Raw genomic sequence first — 24,685 nt, 5'->3', positions numbered from 1 at the left:
CACTGGACTCTAAATAAAACCCCACAACAACAAAAAATACACACAAAAAACTTCTTACAAATGCCAGGGTCACTAGCAAAATAGTAAGATGAATGGCCCCGCTATAGACAGAATTGTAACCCCCTAAAACTCGTTACATTGAAACCCTATCCCCTCCCATCTGACAATGTTGGAGATGGGGCTTTTAAAGAGGTGAAGTTAAGGGGCAGCCAGGTGTTTCAGTCGTCTCTGGTCATGATGTTGTGGTTCCTGACTTTGAGCCCCACATCAGGCCCACTGCTGTCAGCCCATCAGCACAGAGCCCACTTTGGATCCTCTCTGTCTCTCCCCTGCTTGTGCTCTCAAAAATAAGTATTTTAAAAAATAATAAAAATGTGATTAAAGTTAAACGAAGCCATAAGGGTGGAACTCTGAAGTGACAGAACTGGTGCCCTTAAAAAAAGAAACAACACAGCTCTCTCAGACAAGCTGAAGACTCAGCAAGAAAGCAGCTAGATCTGCAACCCAGGAAAAGCCCTCACCAGACCCCAATCATGCTGGCACCCTGATCTTAGACTTCCAACCTCCAGAAATGTGAGAAGGTAAACTTCTGTTGTTTAAGCTGCCCAGTCCATGATATTTTGTTATGGCAGCCTTAGCTCAGACAGGGACCAGCATAGTTCCCCCAGTGCCAGTTACTACCAGTTCTTTCAGGGTGAAGTAGACCCTGATTAGCAAAAATAGTGATATATTGATATTTTATTATTCCATTCCCATTCTTGATTTCACTTTAGACTGGAGTAGCTTTTCAATTAGTTTTTACTTTTTTAAATAACAAAAAGTTCTGCCCAGCTATTCTGAATCTTGTCAAGCCAGAAAAATTCTCCTATCAATATAGAAAAAAAGTTTTTAGTGAGATTAAGCAGCCAGAATTCTATTACTAGTAACGGAGAGGAAGAGCTTTTAAATAGCATAGTCAAATTCACGTATTCATCCTTTTAATTTTTGACTTTATTCCTTGTATCAACAGGTTAAGAAAGTAAAATTCTCTTACATATTAATTTATAGATACTGTTACAAGCAGCACACAGAACACTGTTTCAGAGTAATATTCAGTGATCCCTTTAAATGCAGTTTGAATCTTTATTTTAAACTAAGTACAATAATTTAATACAATAAGCTAAACACACACAAAACTTGTGTATCTTGAACTATAAAAGTGGTTTCCACAACCATACATGGTTTTAGTCAAGTACACATTTCCACAATGAACAAATACTAACAAATATGTTAATAAAACACTATCCCAAATGCTTATCCTTCCATCAGCTTTTTAAGCAATATCATTCCTGCTACTGAAAACATTTATTTTTAGAGGCTTTAATCTAACCTGGGAAAATGAGTCCTCTTAAAACTTGACAACTAGTATATTATGAGCTCAAAAGGTTTTAAATCAAAAAAGCCTTCCAATACAGAAGAATTCACATGAATCTTTTAGTTAAAAAAAATTCTTATTATCTAAAGAAAAGAATATTAAACAACAAATATCTTAAGACAAACACTCTTACAAAAGACTGTTATTTTCTTGTATCTTCTCCCTAAAAAAAGCAAACCAGTTCACAATCCTTTAATAACTGCCTAGACTACTATAGATAAACACTCCTACATAAGACTGTATTTTCTTGTATCTTCTCCCTAAAAAAAAAAGCAAACCAGTTCACTATCTTTTAATAATCTCTTAGACTACTGTAGTCTAAAAACTTTAGAAGACATGAAACACGTCTTAGCTATAATAGTCAAAGGTGCCCTTCAGATTTCATATATTAAACAGCTACAGTATAGCCTATACCTAATGGCACAAATACACCTAATACATAAATACTACTTCATCATTTAGACAGTCAAAAGTCAGAAGGAACTGCATGGTTTTCAAGGTACTTCAACTTACACGTGGTCATTAAAACCCAATAAGCAATTCAAGTATAGTAATATAATGGGAGACAATTCAAGGCTCAAATCTCTCTCTAAAATTAAAGACATAAAAATAAAAACTGAAAACTTTGTGTTCCTCCATCTTTCACCTTCATGGCTAGATACAGGGACCTTAAAGTGGAAAATATACAGTTATTGTATAGGGTTTCCCCGGAAGATAATGAAGCTTCAGAAAGTACAAAAGGTGTCAAGATCCATAGTTTGCCTCATCAAATGCTTTTCTAGCTCGTTTTAATTCTTCATTCATAGTAAGCAAGTCTTTAACTCTAGCAAACTTCCTTGGGTCCTTTCGAATCAAGAAAACGATGTCTTCAACTTGTACCCGACCTTGTCTTCCGATTGACATTGCCTTGTGAGTCTATTACAAAGAAATAAGTTAATTTTTAAAAAACTGATATTTTACTTTTTACTTGCATTTATTTAACACTGGTGAGTTTGAAGATTTTCCCTTCTAATTATAGCTATTCATTTGTGAATCATCTTTCTATTCATGTCCTTTGTCCACTTGCTACTGTGTTATACCAATGCTTCTCTTAATGCTTTATAGACATTTTTTAACACTAATGACATTAAAACTATAAAATTTATTGTTTCTTTTTCTGTTTTTTGATATACATAGTCTTTGTCTTCATTTGTATAAAATAATTCTATAATTTCGTTTTAACTGCACATTTCATTTAAGCTTTCTGTCTAGTAGCCAGAAACAGTGGTGAGTAAAAAAATAAATTAAATTATATAAGTAATAAATAAATAGTGGTGAGTTTTCCCTTTAAGTTCAAATAAATCTCATCTCCTATCATGTATTCATCCTGCACAAAAACAAAGGTTCATCATAATATTATTTCTAAGGACTAAAAATGGGGAAAGTAAGTTTTAGCAAGGCATTAAATAAACAAATTTGGGCACATCTAACCAATTAATATTATGAAGTCACTAAAAATATTTATAGAATATTATGCAATGACATGGAGAAAGTGTTCTACTTATCTAAGTGAAAAAGAAGGCTCTAAGACTAAATATACTATATGACTTCAATTTAATAAAATTTAAAAATGTGTGCAAAAAAACAAAAAATATTCATCAAAATCTTAGCATTAGTTTTCCAGATGGCAAAACTACAGACTTCTATTTTCTCTCCTGTACTTTGCTATAATTCCTAAATTTAACAAATATTACTTTTATAAATGGAAAAAACATTTTTTAAATGCATACTCTCTGATCCAGGAATTTTACTTCTATTATTCTATACTCAGGAAATAATCCATAACACATGGTAAAAATTCACAGGAACACAACCAAACTCAGTATTCCTATTCCTATGAATATGTCCAAGTAGGAGATGGGAGGAAATTTCATGATTATGGTCGTAAATATTTGGTTCAAAATAAATAATCTGTAACTAACTTATGCAAGAGAGAAATGGTTAAATACATTAGAAAATAACTTAAGTGAATTTTACCTAACTACTAAAATACTTGTGAATTTAGAAAATATGTATTATAAAACTCTGAGTAAAAGAAACGTTTACTATGATTACCACTGTTTGTAAGCACTGTATTCATTTTTAAAAAATACTGGAAAGGGAGATCTTACATTAGATGATGGGATTATGGCTAATATTTGTAAATTTTATTCAAGGATCTTATAATTATGTCCTTATAAATAAGATTCAGGAGAGGATAGAATATTGTGTGTACACATATACACATGAATATGTTTATATGTATATATTATATATATATTAAATAGTTTTTTAAGTATTTATTTATTTTGAGAGAGACAGTACTTGAGAGAGCGAGCAGGGGAGAGGCAGAGAGAATGGGAGAGAGAAAATCCCTAGCAGGCTCAGGTGCAAATTCCCAAACCATGAAATCATGACCTGAGCCAAAACCAAGAGTCAGACGCTTAACTGACTGAGCCAGGTCATGGTCTCACTGTCCTGAGACGGAGCCCCATGTCTGGCTCTGAAATCAGGCATGGAGCCTGCTTGAGATGCTCTCTCCCTCTCCCTCTGCCCTTCCCCCACGCATGTGTGCGTGCTCCACTCCCTTTCTCAAAAATAAAAAATAAAATAAATAAAATTAAATAAAATAAAATGAATTTCAAATCTATTACTCAATTAGCTAAGACCAATTACAAAAAAAAAATCTTACCATTTCGGTGATGAACTCTATGACAAGGTCTTCAAGAATATCCACTGACTCAGTATAAGGATTCTGGTCATCCCCAAACCCATACATCATACATCGCACTGCAAAAGAACAATCATTTTTGTTTACTTGAGCAAGTTTGACAATGTTACCAATACCTTTTTCAAATTAGAAATGTACCAAGTAAGAGAAGATACTTGTATAAACATCTATTTACATTATATTTGTTGTCTACAAGTATGGATTTTGGTGTAAAAGATTTTTAACCACAATCTCATAATCAACTGTTCCTCCCTATCCTTCCCTAGTAGGAAATCCTGTTCCCTCCCAGCCACTGAACCCTGATACCAATATTCTTTCCTTAACCTCCATTATCTATTCACCAACAAACGCAGAATACCTTTAAATAGGAAACTCCATGCTGGGGACAGGATGAGTAGCAATGGCTCAGCCCTTACTGGGAGTGTTCTCTGTGTGTATGGAATGGGAGAGGGGAGAGGGGGCGGGGGGAGTAGGCAGTGGGGCATTGGAAAAGAGAAGGCAAAATCCTTTCTGATACTAACACAGGAAAAAGGACATGAGAAAAAGTGCTCTAATTACTTCTTATAGGAAGAACAGGGTAATCAAAAGGAGAAAGCAAGCTATGTAGAATCTTGACATTTCATTCCCTAGATCAATGCACTGCTAATAAAGTCCTTTCAGACTTCAACTGAAAGAACCATAGAAAATGCAAAAGAGAAGAAAGTCTAATACAGAGTAATAAAAATAGGTGCTAAGAGCTAAAACTTACATAGCCCTTACTACATATCAGGGATAGAGTTTTAAGCCTTTCACATAGATAACTTATTTAATCTTCACAACAATTCTTTGAAGTAGATACTATTATTATCCCTATACAACATAGGTGAGAAAATGGAAGCACCAAGCTAAGTGATTTTCCACACAGAGAGTAAGAGATGAAACCTGTTTGAATGCAACTGATCTGGCACCAGAGTCAATATTCCTACCCCAAACAGTATTACACTTCTTGGTAGTTTAAGGCAGATGGGATCCATGTGGATTCTCATCCTATAAACTCTCAGTTAGTCCATGGATAGGCTTTGAGAAAACCTTGAACCCTTCTGAAATTAAATGCAAAAATTTTATACATTATTTGTGTGTGCACATTTTTCTTGAAAGAACAATCCATTCTTAACAGTTCTGAAAAGGGTATATAAATGTTAAAAAAAAAAAAAAAACTGTCATAGGTTGGAAATGTTTTGTATACGGACCTGAGTGGTAGTTATATGTAAATATGTAAAATTCATCAAGCTGTTCATTTAAGATTAATACAATTTATTTTAAGTATAGTAAAGAAAAAAAGGAACTCCTAGGACATTCCTAAAGGAAAAAATGAGGGGCGCCTGGGTGGCTCAGTTGGTTAAGCGGCCGACATCGGCTCAGATCATGATTACAGTTTGTGGGTTCGAACCCAACGGGCTCTGTGCTGACAGCTCACAGCCTGGGAGCCTGCTTCAGATTCTGTATCTCCCTTTCTCTCTGCCCCTCCCCCACTCCTGCTCTGTCTCTTTCTCTCTCAAAATTAAATAAATATTAAAAATTTAAAAAAGAAAAAAAGGAGAAATGAGTGCATTAAGAATAATTCCTATTTAGGAGAAGCAAAAGCTGGTGGAACTGAAAGGAGAATTAAGTAGACCAAGCCTGGAGAAGAAAAGAAAGAGGTGAATCGGAAGTTAGCCTGGGATAGAGGTATCCCTTGAGTTTAAACTGGTTGGTAAGAGCCTTTATGTCCAATTCAGGGGGTAGAAAACAAGTATTTTTTTTCTCTTTTGGATTCTGACAACTTTTTGTCTTTTTTTTTTTTGAGATAATTTCAGACTTATAGAAGAAATATAGTACAGAGTTCCTAAATACCCTACATCCACCTTCCCCTTATGTTTAACATCTTATATAACCAAACACATTTATCAAAACTAAGAAATTAACATTGGTACAAATACAGAACTTACTCAGATTGTATCAGTTTTTCAACTAATAAACCTTTTCCATTTCAAGATCCCACATTATTTATTTGCCATGCCTCTTTACTTTTCACTGATCAGTGACAGTTTCTCAGACTTTTCTAGTCTTTTATCATCTTGACACTGTGAAAGAATATCGGTTAGTTATCTTGTAGAAGGTTCCCGAATTTGGGTTTGTCTGGAGTTCTTTCATGATGAGGTTGTGGGTACCCATTACTAACTAGAAAGGGTACCATAGAGGTAATGTGCTCTCATAACTGACTGAGCCACCCAGGCACCCCTTATGTGCTCTCTTATTGCATCACGTGACGTTAATATATATTACTAGTGTTGCTGACTTTGATCATTTGGCTAGCATTTTAGACATTACTTGTCTTCCAGGATTCTCCATTGTAAGCTTACTATTTTTCCTTAAATATTTTGAGTAAGATATTTTGTCATTAACATTTTGACTGGCATAATTCACCAGTATGTATATAAACTGCATACTCTTAAAGGGTTTGTAAAGACACAAATACCAGTGAATGCTTTGAAACTTTGTGTTACAGTAGCAAAAAAAAAAAAAAATGTTTTTAAAAGAAGATTTAGGAGAACAGATCTTGGCCAGTAAGATACATCTAGATTCAGGTAAGACCAGAAGGCTGTGAAAATTCCAAATTCTTATCATCACAAAAATAAAGTAATTCAAGTAGAACAGAGGTTTCTGCTAACAAGTGACTATACAAACATCACACTGAGAACTCTGGTGTGGGAATCTCCTTCTTATGCTGATATAAGCATATATCTTATGCTGATATAAATCCAGAGATGGATTAAACAGTGGTCAACTTTAAGTGAGAAACTGAGATATGGAGGATTTCAGTCATTAAAAATATCAAGATAAAAAGACATAGTGACTGCAGTTTCAAGAGCATTTGGAAACGACTTAGTCTGACCCACCATAAATAAACCATATATTCATCTGTCAATACTCAGCCATAACTATATGTAAAGGACACAGCATGGAGAGTGCATGCTCAAAGTGCCTTTCACGGGCTGGCTTTGACCATCACTAGACACAGCAGCTCTCCCACTTGCTTGCCAAAAAGAGTCAAACCTGTCTACCAGGGAATACACTAGAGAACCAATACATTATAATCTCTATGTCACTGTAATGTCTTACACTGTTCACCATTTTTCTGTATTTTCCAATGCCTTAGGCCAAAGCCCCAACTTAATTCCTACCCTTAGCATCTGTTCCAGGATCCTTCATAACCTTTGACTTCCTAGTCAAAGGAGTCCCTGCTCCTACTGCTGCAATAGTAAAGGACATAAAAAGTAATGGAGGTATGTTCCTAGGCCCTGAGTTGAAACACTGATCACATTTCCTCATTTTAAAAAAGTTGGTATTAAAAAAAAATACGGGGGCACCTGCTGGGAGCCTCACTGGCCTCGCTGGATGACAGTTACAGCGAGGAAATGGCAGCATTTGCACAGCTCCTGCCATGAGAAACCAAAAACTGAGATCTCCTTCTGCTACCACTGGCTCATGTTGGAAATGAGCCTGCTGGTATTGACCAGGCCTCACAATATTCCAAATCAGACTGATATTCCCCAAACAGATTGCTCATAAGGAAAAGCATATTCCTGCCTCTTCAAATGAGATTTTAGATGAAAGCACTGTGGATGATTGTCAAAAGGCTCTTCCTACGGGCCTTGCAGATTCAAGACTTAGATAATAAAGGGGGTTAACACAAGAGTCACAATTGAGCCTGACCCTGAGACAAAGAGTCTAATTTAAGAGATAAGGGCAGAACTTAAGTTAATACTTACACCTTTTCTAACTGGTGATGTATGGCAGTCCCTTCCCTAAGGCCTACTTTCCGCAAACACCCTCCCTCACATTGGCAGCTGGGATGAGGATAGACTAGAGTGGCTAAAACATAACCCAAAAACAAAGGCCGACACATTTAGGGCCTCCATGGTGTTTACACATTCAGCATCAAGTCAAAAAAGTTTCCACAAACAACTTAGTAACCAGCTCAAAAACATTCGTCCTCTTGTGAGCCAGACAAAATGACTCCTAGCCTATCTATATGCAACTTAACCTACGTCTTAACCCTAGTGTTATTAACTTAGAAGAAATATGTATGTTATCCTGTTTTTCACTAAGAACATCCTGTTATTTCCGTAGTTGTAAGATTTACTCAACCTCACTATGATTGGGGTAATTCTCCAAGAATACTTCTGAAAAACCTGTTCTTGTACACATTTCAAAGCATCTTATCACAAAGAGCTTTCCACTGTAAAAATTCCTTTTTCTGATGTCATGTTATCATTTGACTTTTAAATAAAGACACCAAAACCGACAGGACAGAGATGCCTGCCTGGTGATCAGAAAGAATCTTGGGGTTCTCTCACTCTCTCTCTATACCGTCCATCCTTCAGGGACCCCTGGACCTGCTGGAGCCAGCCTCCAGCAGGCACCTACATAACTCAGTTGGTTGAGTGACTGACTCTTGATTTCAGCTCAGGTTGTGCTCCCAGGGTCATGGGATTGAGCCCCAAGTTGGGCTCCAGCTGAGCATGAAGCATGCTTGAGTTTCTCTGTCTCTAAAATAAAAATTTTTTTTTAAATTGTGTACACACAATACTCACCCACCCACCCACATACAAACATATAAATTGGGGTTAGGAACATTACTATCTATGATTCACAAGTTAAAACAATTTTATAGACAAGTCTGAGAATATCGTCCCTACAGAGAAACACATTCAGAACATTAATCTACTTTGAACAAACATGTCCAAAAGTTATCATATATAATTAAATCATTGTCAAATATTACTTACATTCTTTAGAAAAAAGTCTCTTCCTTTTACCCTGTCCACCTTCTGCACCTCCTCCAATTTCTTCATTTTCTTCCTCAAACTAGAAGTCAAAATGTATATACAGAAATGTCAAGCACTGCAATTGATTTTTAAATAATTAACGTTTTTTCCCACTTTCAACACTGATATCATGCTAGAAAGCCTAAAACAAGCAGCAAAAATTCCTGAAACCTTAGAACTTTTGGAGCCTTAAAGACTGTCCAGTTCAACCTTCCACTCAGTGGAGGAATGACTCTACAGTGTCCCTAACAAATAATCTTATTGCCTCTCCTAGAAGCATTTCAATGACCACACTTTCTTTTTAAACCAACTAGTTAGCCTATTACTACACAGTTTTACTGTTAAGAGTGGTAATGAATCAAAGTAAGTAAAATAATCTTTATTGTTTATTAAGTATTGCTTAATTATACTGTGCTAGGAACTTTCTTCACGTAAGCCTTAACCCCATTTTACGAAGTAAAAACCAAGGCTCAAAGTTAAGTAACTTGCTCATAGATAATAGAGATTTTGAAACCCAAGTACCCTGACTTTCGGTCCATCATTCCCACCACTTAACAGTAAGTATACAGTTTTGTTACTAGTTGAAGTGTTGCTTCATTATTAGAGCTAAAAACATTAGCTTTGTCCTCTGATTATTCTCTAGGCGATTCAAAGAGTATCTGACAAATACCGACCAAAAGCAAAGGGCAAGGGGCCACCTTCCCCTCTTCCTTCACGTCCTGCCCCACATACCAAGACATGAATCGGAAGGGAAAGGCTAGGATAGCATCAAGTCCCCGAACTCTGTCCAGTGAATTCGCTAAGGAAAACTCCAGTGATTCTGAACTCGAGCTCCACTTCTACACCCCAGGGAGTGAAGAAAACAGTAGGTTTTAACAGTGGTGGTCACTCACAGTAGGATCTTCCTCCTCGTCTGCCATGCCACCAGCCAGCTTACACAGCTCCACCACCCAGCAGACAGAACTCCGCCGCCTCGCTCCCAGCGAGTTTTACTATTTCCGCGGCCTCACTTCCGGTGACGCGCAGGGAGGGGCGGGGCGGGGCGGAGCCTAGTCCCGGCCAACCAGCTGGGGTGGAAAATGCGCCGAGACTAAGAGCGGACGGGAACCGGATTTAGGGACCGAGGGCTGAGTTCTAGGCTCTGCGATCAAGATCACAGATTAATTAAACATTTTGCAAAGTAAACCATGGACTGGGGGGGGGGGGGGGAGGGGGAGGGGCGTGTGTCTCCTTGTGGCCCTGAATTTGGTTCTACATATCGAATAACCTCTTCCTGATTTGGGGCTGAGATGTTATGCATCGTTGGGGATTATAGCAGTCCTTCGGGGCTGCCCAAAGAGTGTACTTAAACGATTTTAACAATTTATAGTTACACTATTATTAATTGCCAAGCACTATACCAGTTATTAGGCATGTTTTTCTTAGCTACTAGCTTTTAAGGGAGTGATAACCACTCCTTAGATTGAGGATTAAATATTTGTGCGGAGTTTTTTTATCAGAACAATCATTGGGAAAACCACAGGCCTTAGAAGGCTAAAGCTAGGGATATAAAATGTTCTGCAATGCGAGATATGATGCCACACAAGGAAAAGTGGTTCCACAATATTTCTGAGTGCCCTGCTAAATATTCATGCAAGTGAAAAATCTATAATCATCTGAACCTAGAACCTAACTTTGTTAACCATATAGACACACAGACGTCCTATGCTTTTAACTTACATTTAATTTTCTAGGAATGGAAATGTGAGATAATAGAAAAAATATATATGGGTCTCTGCTGCCAGTTTCTGGCACAGAGCTCCTAAAACCCTTGCAATTTCCTTAGTGTAAGAGCATAGGAGCATCTTTTGTTCTCATGAGGCAGTTTAGGATGGGATCCTAGATGGGGGCTGGTCACCAGAAAGACCAAGCCATGATTAGAAGGTTAGAGTTTACTCCAGACAGGGGAGGGAAGCTGGAAATGTAGTTAATAATTGATCATGCCTACATGAGGCATACAAATCCCAGCAGTAGGGGTTTTGGAGAGCTTCCAGGTTGGGGAACATATCCACCTAGGAAGAGAATGACACACACACCCCCCCCCAACTCCACAAGGACAGAAGCTCTTCACTTAGGACCCTTCCAGACCTCACTCTCATCACATGGCTGTTCATCTAAGTAAATGTTTCCATGAGTTCTGTGAGGTGTTCTAGCAAATCCAAGGGAAGGAAGTCATGGGAACCTCTGATTTGTAGCCAAGTTGGACAGACACGTGGGTACTCGGGGACCTACCACTTGTAATTGGCATCTAAAATGGGAAGCTGTCTTGTGGAACTGAGCCTTTAACCCATGGGATCTAACACTATCTCCAGGTAGATCGTGGCAGAATTGAATTAAATTGTAGGACACCCAGCTGGTGTCACAGAATTGTTTACCATGGGAAAAGAAACCCACATTTAGTGACCAGAAGTGTCAGAAGTGAAGTGTCCTGTGTGAAAGTAAAGAGGAAAGATATACAGGGAGAAATGAACCTGAGTTTTTCCCAAAATAGCAAGTACTATAAAAGTAGAGGGATATTATACTTTGTTTTGTTTGGAACTTACCAAGAGCTGTGAACCATTTCAGGAAATAATGTCACCAAAGGTCACATCACTTGTAATAATTTGGGTAGCCCACACTCACTGGAAATTCTGCATTTGTAGCTCCCACATTCATGGTGATTCTACATATAGGCCCAAGCATCTGAAATCATTATACCCTCTAGTGTAGTCATGCCTGAGCAGCCACTTACGGAAACACATATTATAATTCACTGTATTTTACCTTTATATTACATTAGGGCATTATATATTGTTTTTAAATTATTGGGTAATTAGGTATATTTGTTATTTATTGTGTAACAAATTATCTCCAAACTTAGTGGCTTAAGAAAAACATCTATCACACACACTTTCTGTGGGTCAGGAATCTGGATGCAAGTTAGCTGGGCACAGTTTAGGTGGCTCAAGATCCCTGATATTGCAGTCAGGGTGTTGGCTGGGGCTGCAGTCTCATCTGAAGTATTGATGGAGAAGGATCCACTTCCAAAATCACTCACATGGCTGTCAGCAGGATTCAGTTCCTTTGGGTTGTTAGACTAAGGGCCTAGTTCTTCATTGGCTATTGTCAAAGGCCTCCCTCGATTTCTTGACACATGGTCCTCTCCATACGACAGCTTATAACATGGCAGCTGGCTTCAATTAGCACAGATGGGGGAGAGAACCAGGAACACTCAAGACACAGAAGCCACAGTTGGTTTTTTGTTTGTTTGTTTGTTTGTAACCTAACCTTGGAAGTGACATCCCATCACTTCTGTCCTATTCTGTTTACTAGAAGTCAATAATTGCAGCCCACACACAAGGAGAGGGGATTACACAAGGATGAGAATACTAGGAGGCAGGCATCATTGGTGGCTTTCTGAGACACTGCCCACCACCATAGTAGGTTATATTATCTGTGAATGTCATTGCAGAATAATAAAGAGACATTATAATACTTTTGTTATTTAAGGAAGATTGTTGAATCTGATAGGGTTGAGGACTTCTGTGTTAGGTAGTGATGAAACTCTGGCCTTGTCCAGGGTTCGGGTATAAAACATTTATAGTGTCCATTATCCGGGGGCAGATAGATAAAATGCGCTGGATGCAGACCAAGAGGTACTAAGCAGCAATCAGAAGCAACAGACTAACAACATGGACAGAGCTTAGAAATACAGTGCTTAAAAAAAAAAAAAAAAGAAAAAAAATACAGTGTTAAAAAGAAACATAATGAGATCTATAACAATACCATTTATGTAAATTAAATAGACATACACACAAAAAATAGATATTTTACAGAAACAAATGAAAAAGCATAGATATAAAATACATTGAAATGTTGTGGGGCAATGCACAGATAAACAGCAAGTGAAGGACTTTGGAAGGGCCGATTTCAATACTATGTCATGAACTGGAGACCACAGTAATTCAAACTTCTCCTTCTAAACCTGAGATCCAGAATATATAGGGAAGAAAATTCAGTTATGAGCAGATCAGAAATAAAACACAGCGTGTGAAAAGTCCTTCCATAAGGACTTCCATAAAATATTTTGGGTGGATTACCAGAGCCAAGTTTGTTAGGTGGGGATGCAGGAAATGAGGCTGGAATGAAGCTGGAGTGTGAAAGGCCTGGAATGTTCTCTTCAGAGACTGAACTTCACACTGCAGAGTTCCTAGGAGGTCTTTAAGCAGAAGAAACGTGTGACCCTATTTTTTTAAAAAAAGATCACTTTAGCAAGGAGACCTAGGATGAGAGATGATTAGAACCTGAATTAAAAAGAAGGAACTTTCAAAGGTAGAATTTGCAGAACTTTGTGTCTGAATGAATCTTAGAGCTATGGAGAAGTTTACACTAGATAGATGGAATGTGTTATTTAATATAAGCTGGAAAGTAAAATGGGAAAGCAACTGGGGCTGGGATGGGGAGGAGAAAATGAACTCGGTCTAAGAGTCTCAGATAGAAGCACAGGCCTGGAAATCCACAGAGAAATTAGGACCAAAGAAAATGGTACAGGAGACATCAACACAACGGTGATAATTTAAAGACTGCACAGGAACAAAGGCTGAGAGAGAAGGATGCCAAAGAGCAGATCCTTAGAAATGGTACATCAGGAAATAGAAAGACAGAAGGAATGGCCCAAGAGGTAGCATTGAAATAAATTTCTAGGCTTACAATGGAGCCATTCCTGCCCCTGGTGCCATGTCAGCAAATGGAAATGGAAATGCTCTGTTTGACCAGAAGTGCAGATTCCTCAGCCAATCCCCAAATGCCAAGCCAACTCTGGGCCTTCTTCCTCCAACCAAGGTTGCCTATCAGCCAGCCAATCAGATATTTTAATTTTTCTTTTTCTTGTTGTTCATTCTTTATCATATAAAAAGCATTCTGCCTTCCACCCCATTTTGCAGTTCTTTGAAAGGAGACTATCTGCTTCATTAAGTATTCAAATCCAAGGTCTTTTAGTAAATCTCTTTAATCATTTTTAACAGTAGGAAAAGATAAAAGAAGAAAGATGAAAAGAATATATTTTGAAAGCCAAAAGAAAAAAAATTCAAAAAGACGCAAGTGGTCAGGAGTGTTCTGTGTCACAGAGATTAAGGGTTTAAGAGATTTAAAGCAATGCCTTGGATTTGACAATTAGGAGGTGGTAGAATTATCTGGACAAAATAATTTGAGGGCAATAGTGAAGATGGAAGCCAGATTATAAGTGGTTAAGGAATGAGTGTATAGTTGGACAGTGAAGGGTAGGAAAGCAAGGAGAGGAAAATAGCCTTAGAGGACAGTAGGGTGAAGGAAGGTGGACTTTGAATGAATGATTACCAAATGAGTAAGGCTATGAATTTGTGCTTGACACTTAACTGCTAGGAAAAACCAGGCAAATGGAATGAGCTTCTAAAGAAAAGGTTAATGACAAAAGAGATTTGTTCACAAAAGAATGGAGTCGGTGGAGAGGCAGACAGCAGTAGCTGACAGAAAGAAGCCGTGGAGCTGAGTTGTGGGAGAAAAATTTGGACAGAAAGGCTGCAGGAGGGGCTATCAGAAATGAGGAAAGCAGAGACTGGGTGGTGGGCTTGAAGCATCTATTAGTGACGGGATGGGAGAGGGCAGGCAGGGAGTTCCAGCTAGACCCCAAATCCAGAAGCAGCACAGTCCCACATTCACCTCACTGCCACTCTCACCCCTACACCTCAGGGTACACACCTCTGCTACTCACTGTTTGGGGAGGTAGTGTCATTTTTTTTTAAGTGACTTTTAGAACGTCCACAATAATCTTGTGCAATCTTAACCATATGCTTGTTTACTAAAGAACACCTATACTCCTTGGTTATACTAGCAGGCTCTGGGGGCAGATAAACTGGTTTTAAAATCCTACCTGTATTACTTACCAGCTATGTCACTTTTGAGACAACTTACTTGACCTCTCAATACATCCCTTCCTTATCTGTGAGATGGAGATTTTAACAGTTACTAACCTTATAAGGTTATTATGAGGCTTGGGTGCGTTAACACCTATAAGATGGTTTGGGTTGTACCTGGCGTTTGGTAAACATTCTGTGAGTGTCAGCTGTTTTTGTTCAAGAATCTGCCACTATCAGCAGTTATCTTCTGTTCTCCTTCATGAACTCTACATTCTGGTTCCACAAGACCACATTCAATTATTCATGCAACAAATATTTAGCAAGCACCTGTAAAATGTGCAGTGCTTGTATGGGACTGTGAATAAAATGAAAAAACAATGAAAATGCATAGTCCCAGGCTCATGAATCTTTTTTTTTTTTTAATGTTTTATTTATTTCTGAGAGACAGAGAGAGGCAGCGTGAGCAGGGGAGGGTCAGAGAGAGAGAAGACACAGAATCTGAAGCAGGCTCCAGGCTCTGAGCTGTCAGCACAGAGCCCTACACGGGGCTCAAACCCACGAGCTGTGAGATCATGACCTGAGCCGAAGTCGGACACCCAACCGACTGAGCCACCCAGGTGCCCCTCCAGGCTCATGAATCTTACAGTGTAGCAGCGGGGCATAAACTAAACAGATATTGTATGCTCTGATAGTTTATAATGGGGGGAGGCAGCCCATGAAGATCAGAGATGCCTTCCTTGAGCAAGTGAGGTTTGAGCTGACACCTGACTGAGGGATGGAGTTAGCCAGTGAAGGAGAAAGGGAAGAGTGTGCTGTGCCTCAAACTTGTCCTGTGGGTTCCTATCTCCAGGCCTTTGATCACTGAACACCTTATCCACTAGAATACCTCTCTTTTATTGAAATGCTACATGCCTTCCCAGCCCAACTAAAACGTGCTTCTCCACTAAGCCTTCTCTGGGATCTCCAGCCAAAACCACTTTCTCTTTTACACTCCCACAGCACTTAATTTTCGTTTTCTTCTTTTTTTTTTTTCTGGTTATTTATACACACAACTTATCTTGTCTAGTAAATCTTATTAAAAACGGAGTGTTTCTCATTCATCTTTGAGCTCCCAAAGGCTAGCACATTCCTTAGGCTTAGAAATCCCGGAACAAATATTTGTAGCATAAATTAATGCCTGTTTGACATCCCTTTTCAAATATGTTGTAATTCAAATGAAGCTATTGTGGCAAGCTGTGCCTTTGGGACTGAACTTACTCTTTGGTTAAACCAGAATGCCACAGTCATGGTCCCAATACTGATGAGTGTTCACCACAGTGACCACAACAACCCTAACAAACAGGCCACTGTTCTTGACTGGCAGGTGTTTGGCAACAACGGCCTGTCTCCTCATGGAGGCTGAAACGAACTGAGGAGGGACTGTCTGAACTGAGCCCCTAGTCAGTGGGGCTCTATTTATTCCTTGCAGTTTGGCTGCAAGAGCCAGTGGCCCGGGCTTTGACCTGATGTGAGGCTATGATGTTTTCCCAGTGTGACAGACACACTAATGCTTGGAACAAAACCATCATAGATTAGTATCAGTGGAAAGTATCCTCATTTGAGGCAGTGTGAAAACAAGGGGAAGGGGGCTTTGAAGTCGGACAGACTTGGGTTTGGATCCTAACTGGACGTGGGATGTCACCTGTGTCCCTTGAGTCTCAGATTTCTCATTTTAAAAATATTCTGCAGGAGCTCCCAGGTGGTTCAGTCGTTTGAGTGTCCAACTGTTGATTTCAGTTATGATCCCAGGGTCGTGGGATCAAGCCCCACATAGGGCTCCATGCTGAGTGTGGAGCCTGCTTAAGATTCTGTCTCTCTGCCTCTCTCCCCACCTCACATTCTCTCTCTCTAAACAAACAAACAAAAAATAATAAAAATAACCTGCAGAAGTATGAAGATCAAAGATAATGTCTTTATATACATAATCCCTGTGCTTTATTAAATGTGTTTATTCATCTATTGTCCCCAATACAGAGACTTCTTTTTGCCTCTATTCCTGCAAAACCTAGCAAAGTGTTCAGTAAATAGTAGACACTGGTTAATATTTTTTAAACAAATCAACAACAACAACAACAGTAGTAACTAGCATTTATGGAGCACTTACTTCATGCCAGCTATTATTGTAAATAGTAATTCATTTAAACTTCAACAACCCTAGAAAGGAGCAACCAATACAACCCAATTTTAAAGAGAGAAAACAGAATATAATAGTCTTAAATATAAAATTCTTAAAAAAATTTTTTTTAATGTTTATTTTTGAGAGAGACAGAGCGCAAATGGGGGAGGAGCAGAGAGAGAGGGAGACACAGAAACCGAAACAGGCTCCAGGCTCTGAGCTGTCAGCACAGAGCCCAATGCGGGGCTGGAACTCACGAATTGTGAGATCGTGACCTGAGCCACAGTCAGTCGCCCAACTGACTGAGCCATTCAGGTGCCCCAAATATAAAATTCTCAATATAGCAAGTTTTCAAACAAAGATCTGGTGAGATTAATTTTATTCAATAGAAAAGCTAAAATGCTTTATAAAACCTGGAAAAGAAGAAATGTAGTAGAGAGAGAAGAAAGGTCATAAATGTAAAAAGTGGGAAGAAAGAGTAGGAAGAAGAAGAGAGACACATGGAAAAAGAAGAAACAGAAATGTGTAAGTTCTGAGCAGTGTAAAAAAATAACTACTTAATCAGGGTAAGACATTGTCCTTTGAAATAGTAATTAGCCAACTAAACAATCACTCTTCTCTGCCCTTAACTGTAATTTCTTTGTCCTCAAACTTTATTCCTAAATTCTGAGCGTGATGGGGGAAAAAGATATCTTTCAGAGAATGACAAAAAATTGGGGTGCAATTTATTTTTTATTGACATGCTACATGCCTTTCCAGCCTCTAGTACAAAATAAGGAGATAGACGTATCACCAAAAGAGTAAATGGCCTGAGGGGCATCTGGGTGGCTCAGTTGGCTGAGCGTCCGATTTTGGCTCGGGTCATGATCTCAGGGTTCTTGAGTTCAAGCTCCAAGTCAGGCTCTGTGCTGACAGCTCAGAGCCTGGTGTCAGCTTCAGATTCTATGTCTCCCTCTCTCCCTACCCCCTCCTCCACTGGCACTCTGTCTCTTTCTCTCTCAAAAATAAATAAACATTAAAAAAAATTTTTTTAAAGAGTAAATGGCATCAGCCAAAACTGTGAAAGCAAAGAGTACATCTGAAGAACACAGAAAAGTCTTTTCACAACTGAAGCTGAAAGTCTACACAGCAGAATGGTGGAAAATGCTGCAATAAGGCCATGAATAGCAGGTAAGAAACTCAACAATATTTACCAGGCAGTGGTTCCTGTTACAAGAAATAGCAGTTGTGATTTGGAGCACAATTTTCTAGTCCTTAGTTCAGAAAACCAGAATTACTGTTTGAGCATGATACTGGGTATCTTATGATAAAGCTCACTTTATCTCTAAAATAGGGTAATAAGGCACTTGTGAGGATTAAATAAGATCATATAAAAAGGTGTGTTTGGCTTTTGAAATGTCAAAATGTTATATACTAATGTAAGTTTTCACTACTGGAGGATAAAATTGATGCTTCAAGAAGACTGAAAAGGTAAAACCACTAACATGACGGCTGCAGGATTGAAAAGGGAACAATCTGACATTTTGAAAAAAGTTAGTTAACTCAAAGATAATTTACAAATTTAAACTTTAGTGATTAGGGGGAAAAGAATATTAACACTACAACCTGGGAAATTGGTGAGAAGGAATTGCGTTTGGCTTTAAACATTTCAGATATCAGGAGAATATCTATTAGAAATGTAGGGCTGGAGCTTGGATAGGACATCAATTTGAGAACTCTACAAAGATGAGGTACTGGGTGGCTCAGTTGGTTTAGTGTCCGACTTCAGCTCAGGTCACGATCTCATGGTTTGTGAGTTTGAGCCTGAGTCTCAAAACAAAATATTTAAAAATATATTTCAAAAAAGAAATTTCAAAGAGGTAGCAGTTGAAACCATGAACAGAATAGTTCACCAAGTGAGAGTTAATAATGAGAAAAAGAGGGTGCAGGTTTCCTAGGAACATCTATGTTTAGGTAGAAGAACTTGAATAAAGAGAACAATTAGGTGCAGGTCAGGGAGGCTAGAACAGTTCAACAGGATCCAAAACACAGAATTTTTTTTAGCTGAAGATGAGCTATATGATTAAATCCAAATTGGTGAACATGAATTTATTTAGGACTTGGTTTGGGTTCTATCCAGCCATGGTGCAGGGAGTTAACAGTCAGTTGCTAGTAATATTAGTGCTGATGTTGTTTTAAATAACTATTGATGAAAGGTTCAAAGGCCAAGACAATTAGGGAAAACTCAATTATTTTTGAGTGATCCTAAGCAGTTCATTTGGGCAGGGGGATTTGTGTGTGTATGTACGTGCATTAACATATCTAGCCTTGTCTTAGATTTTGTCCCCTATATCTTTTTTTTTTTCTTTTGCATTGATGCGTATTTTTTGCAAGGAGTTTGTCTTCCATCAGACTTTTTGTGGCTTGCCTCTCTACTCCAGCTCTTAGAAGGAGGCATTTTGGTAGCTTTTTTTCTGTAACCAAGCCGGCTGCAGTCAGCAGATGGCACTGCAGCAAGAGGGGCACAGAGCTCCTTTGGGACCTTGTCAACCGCTATAGACTGGTAACCTTACTTACAATTTCAGCCTGGGAAGACTGAGTCGCACTTTTGCCCTTATTTTAATAAAGCAGGTCGAGCAGTGCACAATTAAAGATTTTGATTTACAGAATGGAACCTACGGCTTTGTCTCTGCCTCTCTTACGTCATCATTAAACTGGTATCTTTCCTCAGCTTGTGAAAGTTTTGTGAGAAGCGCCGTCCAGATATTGCCAAATTCTGGTTAAAGTGGCCAACTTGACCCCAGCATTTAACTAAACGCAGGAGATCATCGAGGCTCTCCTGAAAGTTTAAAGAAATATCCACAGAAACAAACAGGCAATTATCTGAATATTTCCCGACAGAGTGGAGCTTTAAGATCTGAAATATATGTCCTGTTTCCGTTATGTTTCTTACCTCATTCCGAAAGTTCAGGCGGAACCTAATTATTCTGACTTCCATTAGGAGTAAGAAAGAAGTGACTAGGTCACTTATTTCTCAATAAAAATGGGGGGAGGGTAATTCTGTTATATCTGATAGCAAAAAGGAAGGAAGAAAGGAAAGAAAGAAACGAAAGAAAGAAAAGGAAAGGAAAGAAAGGGGCCACAAAGCAAAAGCGGTCCTGGAGTCCGCAGGAGCCGCCTCATGACCCCTGCTGTCAGGGTTCTCTTAACTGGAAGCGCGGGACCGTGACCTCTTCATCACAGGAAGGCTGCTGTTGCGTACACACAAACACACACACCGACACACACACCAGCTGCCACAGCGCAAAATAAAGTGCAAAGCTGCAAGCTTTACCTTTCCAACTACACTGACGCGAAAGGTCAGGTTACACCCCCAGCACCACTGCTGCAAGGACGCGCAGAAGAAAGCTGGTTACCATGGCCACTTAGGAAGCCTCTCGGACGGCGCTCTTCTTAGGCTTGCGACCGCGAGCAAGCGCCACGACCCACACCAGTCCCGTAGCTTGGGAATCAGCTAGCCACTCCTGATTGCGTTCGGCGCTCGCCTCTCTGCCCTTGCGCCTGCGTACTACGCGTCCTACCCGTCGCCGCGGCCCCGATCGGGAAGTGTCAACACCGAGCTGGGTTCCCCAGTCTTCGCCGCTGCCACCCTCAGCTGATCCCGGACCCTCTAGCCAGGCCCGGGCCCAGCCGCCATGACGAACGGTGAGAGCCAATGCCCAGAGTGCAAAATGGGAGTAAAGGACGAGGGGAAACGTGGCGGGCGGGACCCGGACTGACGTGGCCATTCTCCCCGCCCCCTCTCAGCCTAGCCCTGCCTGGCCTCTCGGCGCCCCTAACGCTCGTCCCCCAAGTCTTTCCGCGGGTCCCCCCGTCCTGTGCCCGTATAGAAATGTATATCATTATGTGCCCACGTCCCGGGTCTCTACTCCGTACTTTCTCTTTCTCCTTCCTAGAAGTTCGATTTGGCCCTTGCAAGACTCTTGGGCATGCCAGGCTCGGTTGAACTATTGCTTTAGCACCAGGAAAAAGAGAGGACCCTCCTCCCAGCCCCCTACGTAGGCTTGTCGGGAGGATCAAGAAATCACGGAGAATGTCAAGCCTCACATTTTTTGGAAGGAAATACTACTAAAAAAAAAAAAAAAAGTTCGCCAGAAAGCTATCTTATGTTTGATTCTAAAGTCCTGCCTGGGTGATCCCACCCGGAGACCCTGGCTAGTGTTACAAGGGTTGGATTTAGACAGTGCCTCTTCTAAACGATGTGGCAATTGCAACCCTGTTTATCCGACCTAATTTTCCAGACATCTTCATACACTTTATAGAGATGATTTCCGGAATTTCAGGGACGGGCAGGAAGCAGGGCTTTTATGGTCTTTAGTCAACTTTACAGGAATGAAGAGAAGGCCTCTTGGTATGATATGAAGGGTACAGGAAAGCATCTCTCAAAAGTACATTTTCTGTAAGCCTGGCAGTGGAGACTCAAATTTCACCTCCATGTGAGTTCGGCATTGTCTGCAAGAATTTGTAAAAGAGTAACACATTAAGGTGTCATTCATCATAAGAACTTAGTGTATGTGTTGATTTACTGGACATTTTATCATATGACACCTGGCTGTGAGATAGTTTTACTGGAGAGAGATAGACTGGTCCTGAACTGGCAGATATTGTATAAAATATCCTTTTGGAGCTTCGTGGGTAAGTCATAGGTCTGAGGTTACTAAGCACAGTATCAGAAGTTACATTACCAGAAGGTACATCACCTGGAGGAAGAAGTCATCTGAACCAGGAAATAGCATCTGATGCATAATAATTACTAAGTAATTTTTAGTTACCCTCCCTCCTTTTGTGATCTGATTTTTTTTTAGTTGCCTCATTGTGCTTACATGAACAAGAAATAGCTTATTTTACATATGTAAGAAATAGAACTAATTGTTGAAAGCCTTTTTTTCACAAATGTTCCACTATGTTGAAGCCTCAGATACTTTTTTTTTTTACAAGAATCTTTTGCTATCCTAACAGAAATTTGGTTTGTAAGTAGAATACTATGCATGAGGTGTGATATAAGCATAGGATAATTGTAGTTTTATTTATTTTTTAAAACAATTTTTTAATGTTTATTTTTGAGAGAGAGAGAGGGAGACACAGAATCCAAAGCAGGCTCCAGGCTCTGAGCTTTGAGCACAGAGCCTGATGCAGAGCTTGAATTAACAAACCTTGAGGTCATGACCTGAGCTGAAGTCGGATGCTTAATGGACTGAGCCACCCAGGCACCTCTGTAATTTTATGAATTCTAACTCTTGCTATTTCCATTAAGCTTTACTTTTTGCTTTAATGTATTCATCACCAGCAAATGCAGATTGGAGAGACTTGGGTAAACATCTAGCTCTCCTTTATCACAGGAGTGATTTATCATAAATACTTTACACATAAGAACATGTGTACTTTCCTCAGCTCAGGCTCCAAGGATTCTTACACCTCTCTCAACCTGTTATCACTACTGGCCATTCCTGGGAGGTTGATTCTGCATAAAACTGATACCCTCTTCTCAGGACTTGTAGTTCTTGAAAGAGGAGGAGATGGTGCAGTGAAATCTGTACAGGGCTTGTCTACAAGCAGTTTGAGGAACGATAAAGGAACTTTGTTAGTCCCAGGATTTGGGCTTCCTCTTATCAAGGGTTGGCATTCTCAGTTGTGTTTATTGTCTTGATGTTATATCACACTGTTCTTGAGTTCTGAAGTGAGTTCACCTGTCGCAAGCAAGATTAGCACCAAAGGTTTGGGTGTTTGTTTGTTTTTTTCTTTCTATAACAGTGTACTCGTTGGATGGGATCCTGGTGTTTGGTTTGCTTTTTGTTTGCACCTGTGCTTACTTCAAGAAAGTACCTCGTCTCAAAACCTGGCTGCTATCGGAGAAGAAGGGAGTTTGGGGTGTGTTTTACAAAGGTAAGATTGTAGCTGGATAGTAAGGTGCTACAAAGTAGGGGTGGGGATAGGCTGCATTGTATTTGGTTCCACATTTACGTAATTGTTTATTTTAGCATCAGGTAATTTTAATATTCTCCGTGGAGTAAAAATAGGTAAGTTAAAGAATTTTAGATTGGAGTATTTTCCCCATGAAAAGTTTTTATGAATTTCTGGGAAGAATATATTGGAGTCTCTTATAAGTTTTGATTTCATTAAGTCAGAGGCTTTTTCATTTTTTTATTATAGATAAACCCTACCTATCTAAATCTCTTTTCAAAATAGAGCAAAATATAAACAAACAGTATATTCACCTAGAACCTAGAGCTTAAGGATAGTATTTAAATGCATTCCTGGGTGGGTTCTTGAGAACCCTGATAGGTCTCTTAACTAGAGATTTCAGAGTATCATCTTGAAAGTGAGGACTTACGTGAAGGGCAAGGTGTGATTTCTTTTCTCTTTCTACTTTGGTCTGCCAGCCGCTGTGATCGGAACCAGGCTGCACGCTGCCGTGGCAATCGCCTGTGTTGTAATGGCCTTTTACGTCCTGTTTGTAAAATGAATTCCAAAGCACCCATCTCATCAGCTGCCAACCAAGAGGATGAGGGTGAAGAACCTGTCCGGGGCCTGGGCCCAGCGTAAGAGAGCTCAGCTAAAATCATCAAAGTCCCCAAGATGACACCACAGCATCTGCTCCTGCCATATGTGGGGAAAACTCCTCATGGTTACAAACATTATTTATGCTTCAGGGGACTTGAGGAAGCCAACTTCCTTTGATCTGTGTGTGAATCAGTTCTCAGCAGAGAGCATATAATGTCCAGATAAATTACACCCCACGGTGATAAGATTACATATACCTCCTGCACAAAAACCTGTCACCTATTTTGTTCTTCAGTCCCTCATCAGGAGCTTTTCAAACAGAGACTCATTAGGGAAGGACATAGGCTGTGTTCACACCTCTTGGAAGGAGAGAGAATTTTCAAGACTTGACTTTTCTTTTTCACTGTTTGATTTGCATTTGGCAAATTGTTGGGGACAGGGTGGGTGGGTGGGTGGGAACGAGGAGTTCTACAACGCCAAGAAAATTCTTGGCTTTGGAAATTTATCTTTCAAATACTCCTCTGGGAATATAAGAGAGGCCTAGTCCTCATTGGAAAAAGAGAACAGATGATATAGTTGTGCTAGGTGCTGGCAGCCCAAGAGTTTGCCAAGAAAATCTGGGCCTACGTAAGATTTGAGAATTATCTGTCTGGGATGAGACCAGAAAGCAGTAACTTAGATAGGGAGAAATGTTCTGTTCACCAGTAGCCCCAAAGGAGATTTCACGCCATCAAATGGTATATGGAAACTAAATCTACTGTTGCAATTTTTCTAAAGCCTTTTTATATATTCTAAATTACTGAGTGCTAAGTAGTGTTACTCAGTTTTAAATGCCATCACTAGGGGAAAGAGAAAGTATTGAGGAAACAATTTTTAATATATTTGCAGTTAGGGTAAAAGAAATCTAGTATATAATTCATACACTAGTAAAGTCATCCAGTATAAGGATTTATTGTGATGTTAGTTGGACATTTTGTCATGTTGTCCAAGACACAGCCTTATTCTGTGTTTAAGTCTGGATTATAATGGCAGTTTTTAATTGGTTACTTGTTTTTTCTTGGGCGA

At 39.4% G+C, this 24,685-nt stretch overlaps 2 protein-coding genes across 2 annotated transcripts; one reads left to right on the top strand and one right to left on the bottom strand.

The window, feature by feature from the left end:
• Positions 1-968: 968 nt before the first annotated feature.
• TAF13 (TATA-box binding protein associated factor 13) lies at positions 969-20,657 on the bottom strand. Its single transcript, XM_039251097.1, has 5 exons — positions 20,394-20,657; positions 9,907-10,154; positions 8,975-9,053; positions 4,125-4,222; positions 969-2,329 (listed from the first exon to the last, which is right to left on the bottom strand). Exons 2-5 carry the CDS (start codon positions 9,931-9,933, stop codon positions 2,159-2,161), a joined length of 375 nt encoding a protein of 124 aa, XP_039107028.1. The 5' UTR covers positions 9,934-10,154; positions 20,394-20,657; the 3' UTR covers positions 969-2,158.
• Positions 20,649-24,079, top strand: TMEM167B (transmembrane protein 167B). The gene is made up of 3 exons (XM_039251098.1): positions 20,649-20,764; positions 22,871-23,002; positions 23,500-24,079. The coding sequence occupies exons 1-3, from the start codon at positions 20,755-20,757 to the stop codon at positions 23,580-23,582; spliced, it is 225 nt and encodes a 74-aa protein (XP_039107029.1). The 5' UTR covers positions 20,649-20,754; the 3' UTR covers positions 23,583-24,079.
• The last annotated feature ends 606 nt before the right edge of the window (positions 24,080-24,685 follow it).

The sequence above is a fragment of the Hyaena hyaena genome, unplaced genomic scaffold (assembly GCF_003009895.1).
Source record: "Hyaena hyaena isolate Hyena2069 unplaced genomic scaffold, ASM300989v1 scaffold_390, whole genome shotgun sequence".
NCBI classification, from domain to species: domain Eukaryota; kingdom Metazoa; phylum Chordata; class Mammalia; order Carnivora; family Hyaenidae; genus Hyaena; species Hyaena hyaena.
The sequence above is the reverse complement of the archived record's forward strand: the minus strand, read 5'-3'. Positions and strand labels throughout refer to the sequence as shown.

Bases quoted from the DNA above. Each gene is read 5' to 3' on its own strand.
- TMEM167B (XM_039251098.1), top strand. The intron at 23,003-23,499 runs GTAAGATTGTAG...TTGGTCTGCCAG, and splicing joins TTGGGGTGTGTTTTACAAAG to CCGCTGTGATCGGAACCAGG.
- TAF13 (XM_039251097.1), bottom strand. From the start codon at position 9,933: ATGGCAGACGAGGAGGAAGATCCTACT. The intron at 9,054-9,906 runs GTGAGTGACCAC...TTTGACTTCTAG, and splicing joins ACGAGGAGGAAGATCCTACT to TTTGAGGAAGAAAATGAAGA. The intron at 2,330-4,124 runs GTAAGATTTTTT...TCTTTGTAATAG, and splicing joins TAGAGTTCATCACCGAAATG to ACTCACAAGGCAATGTCAAT.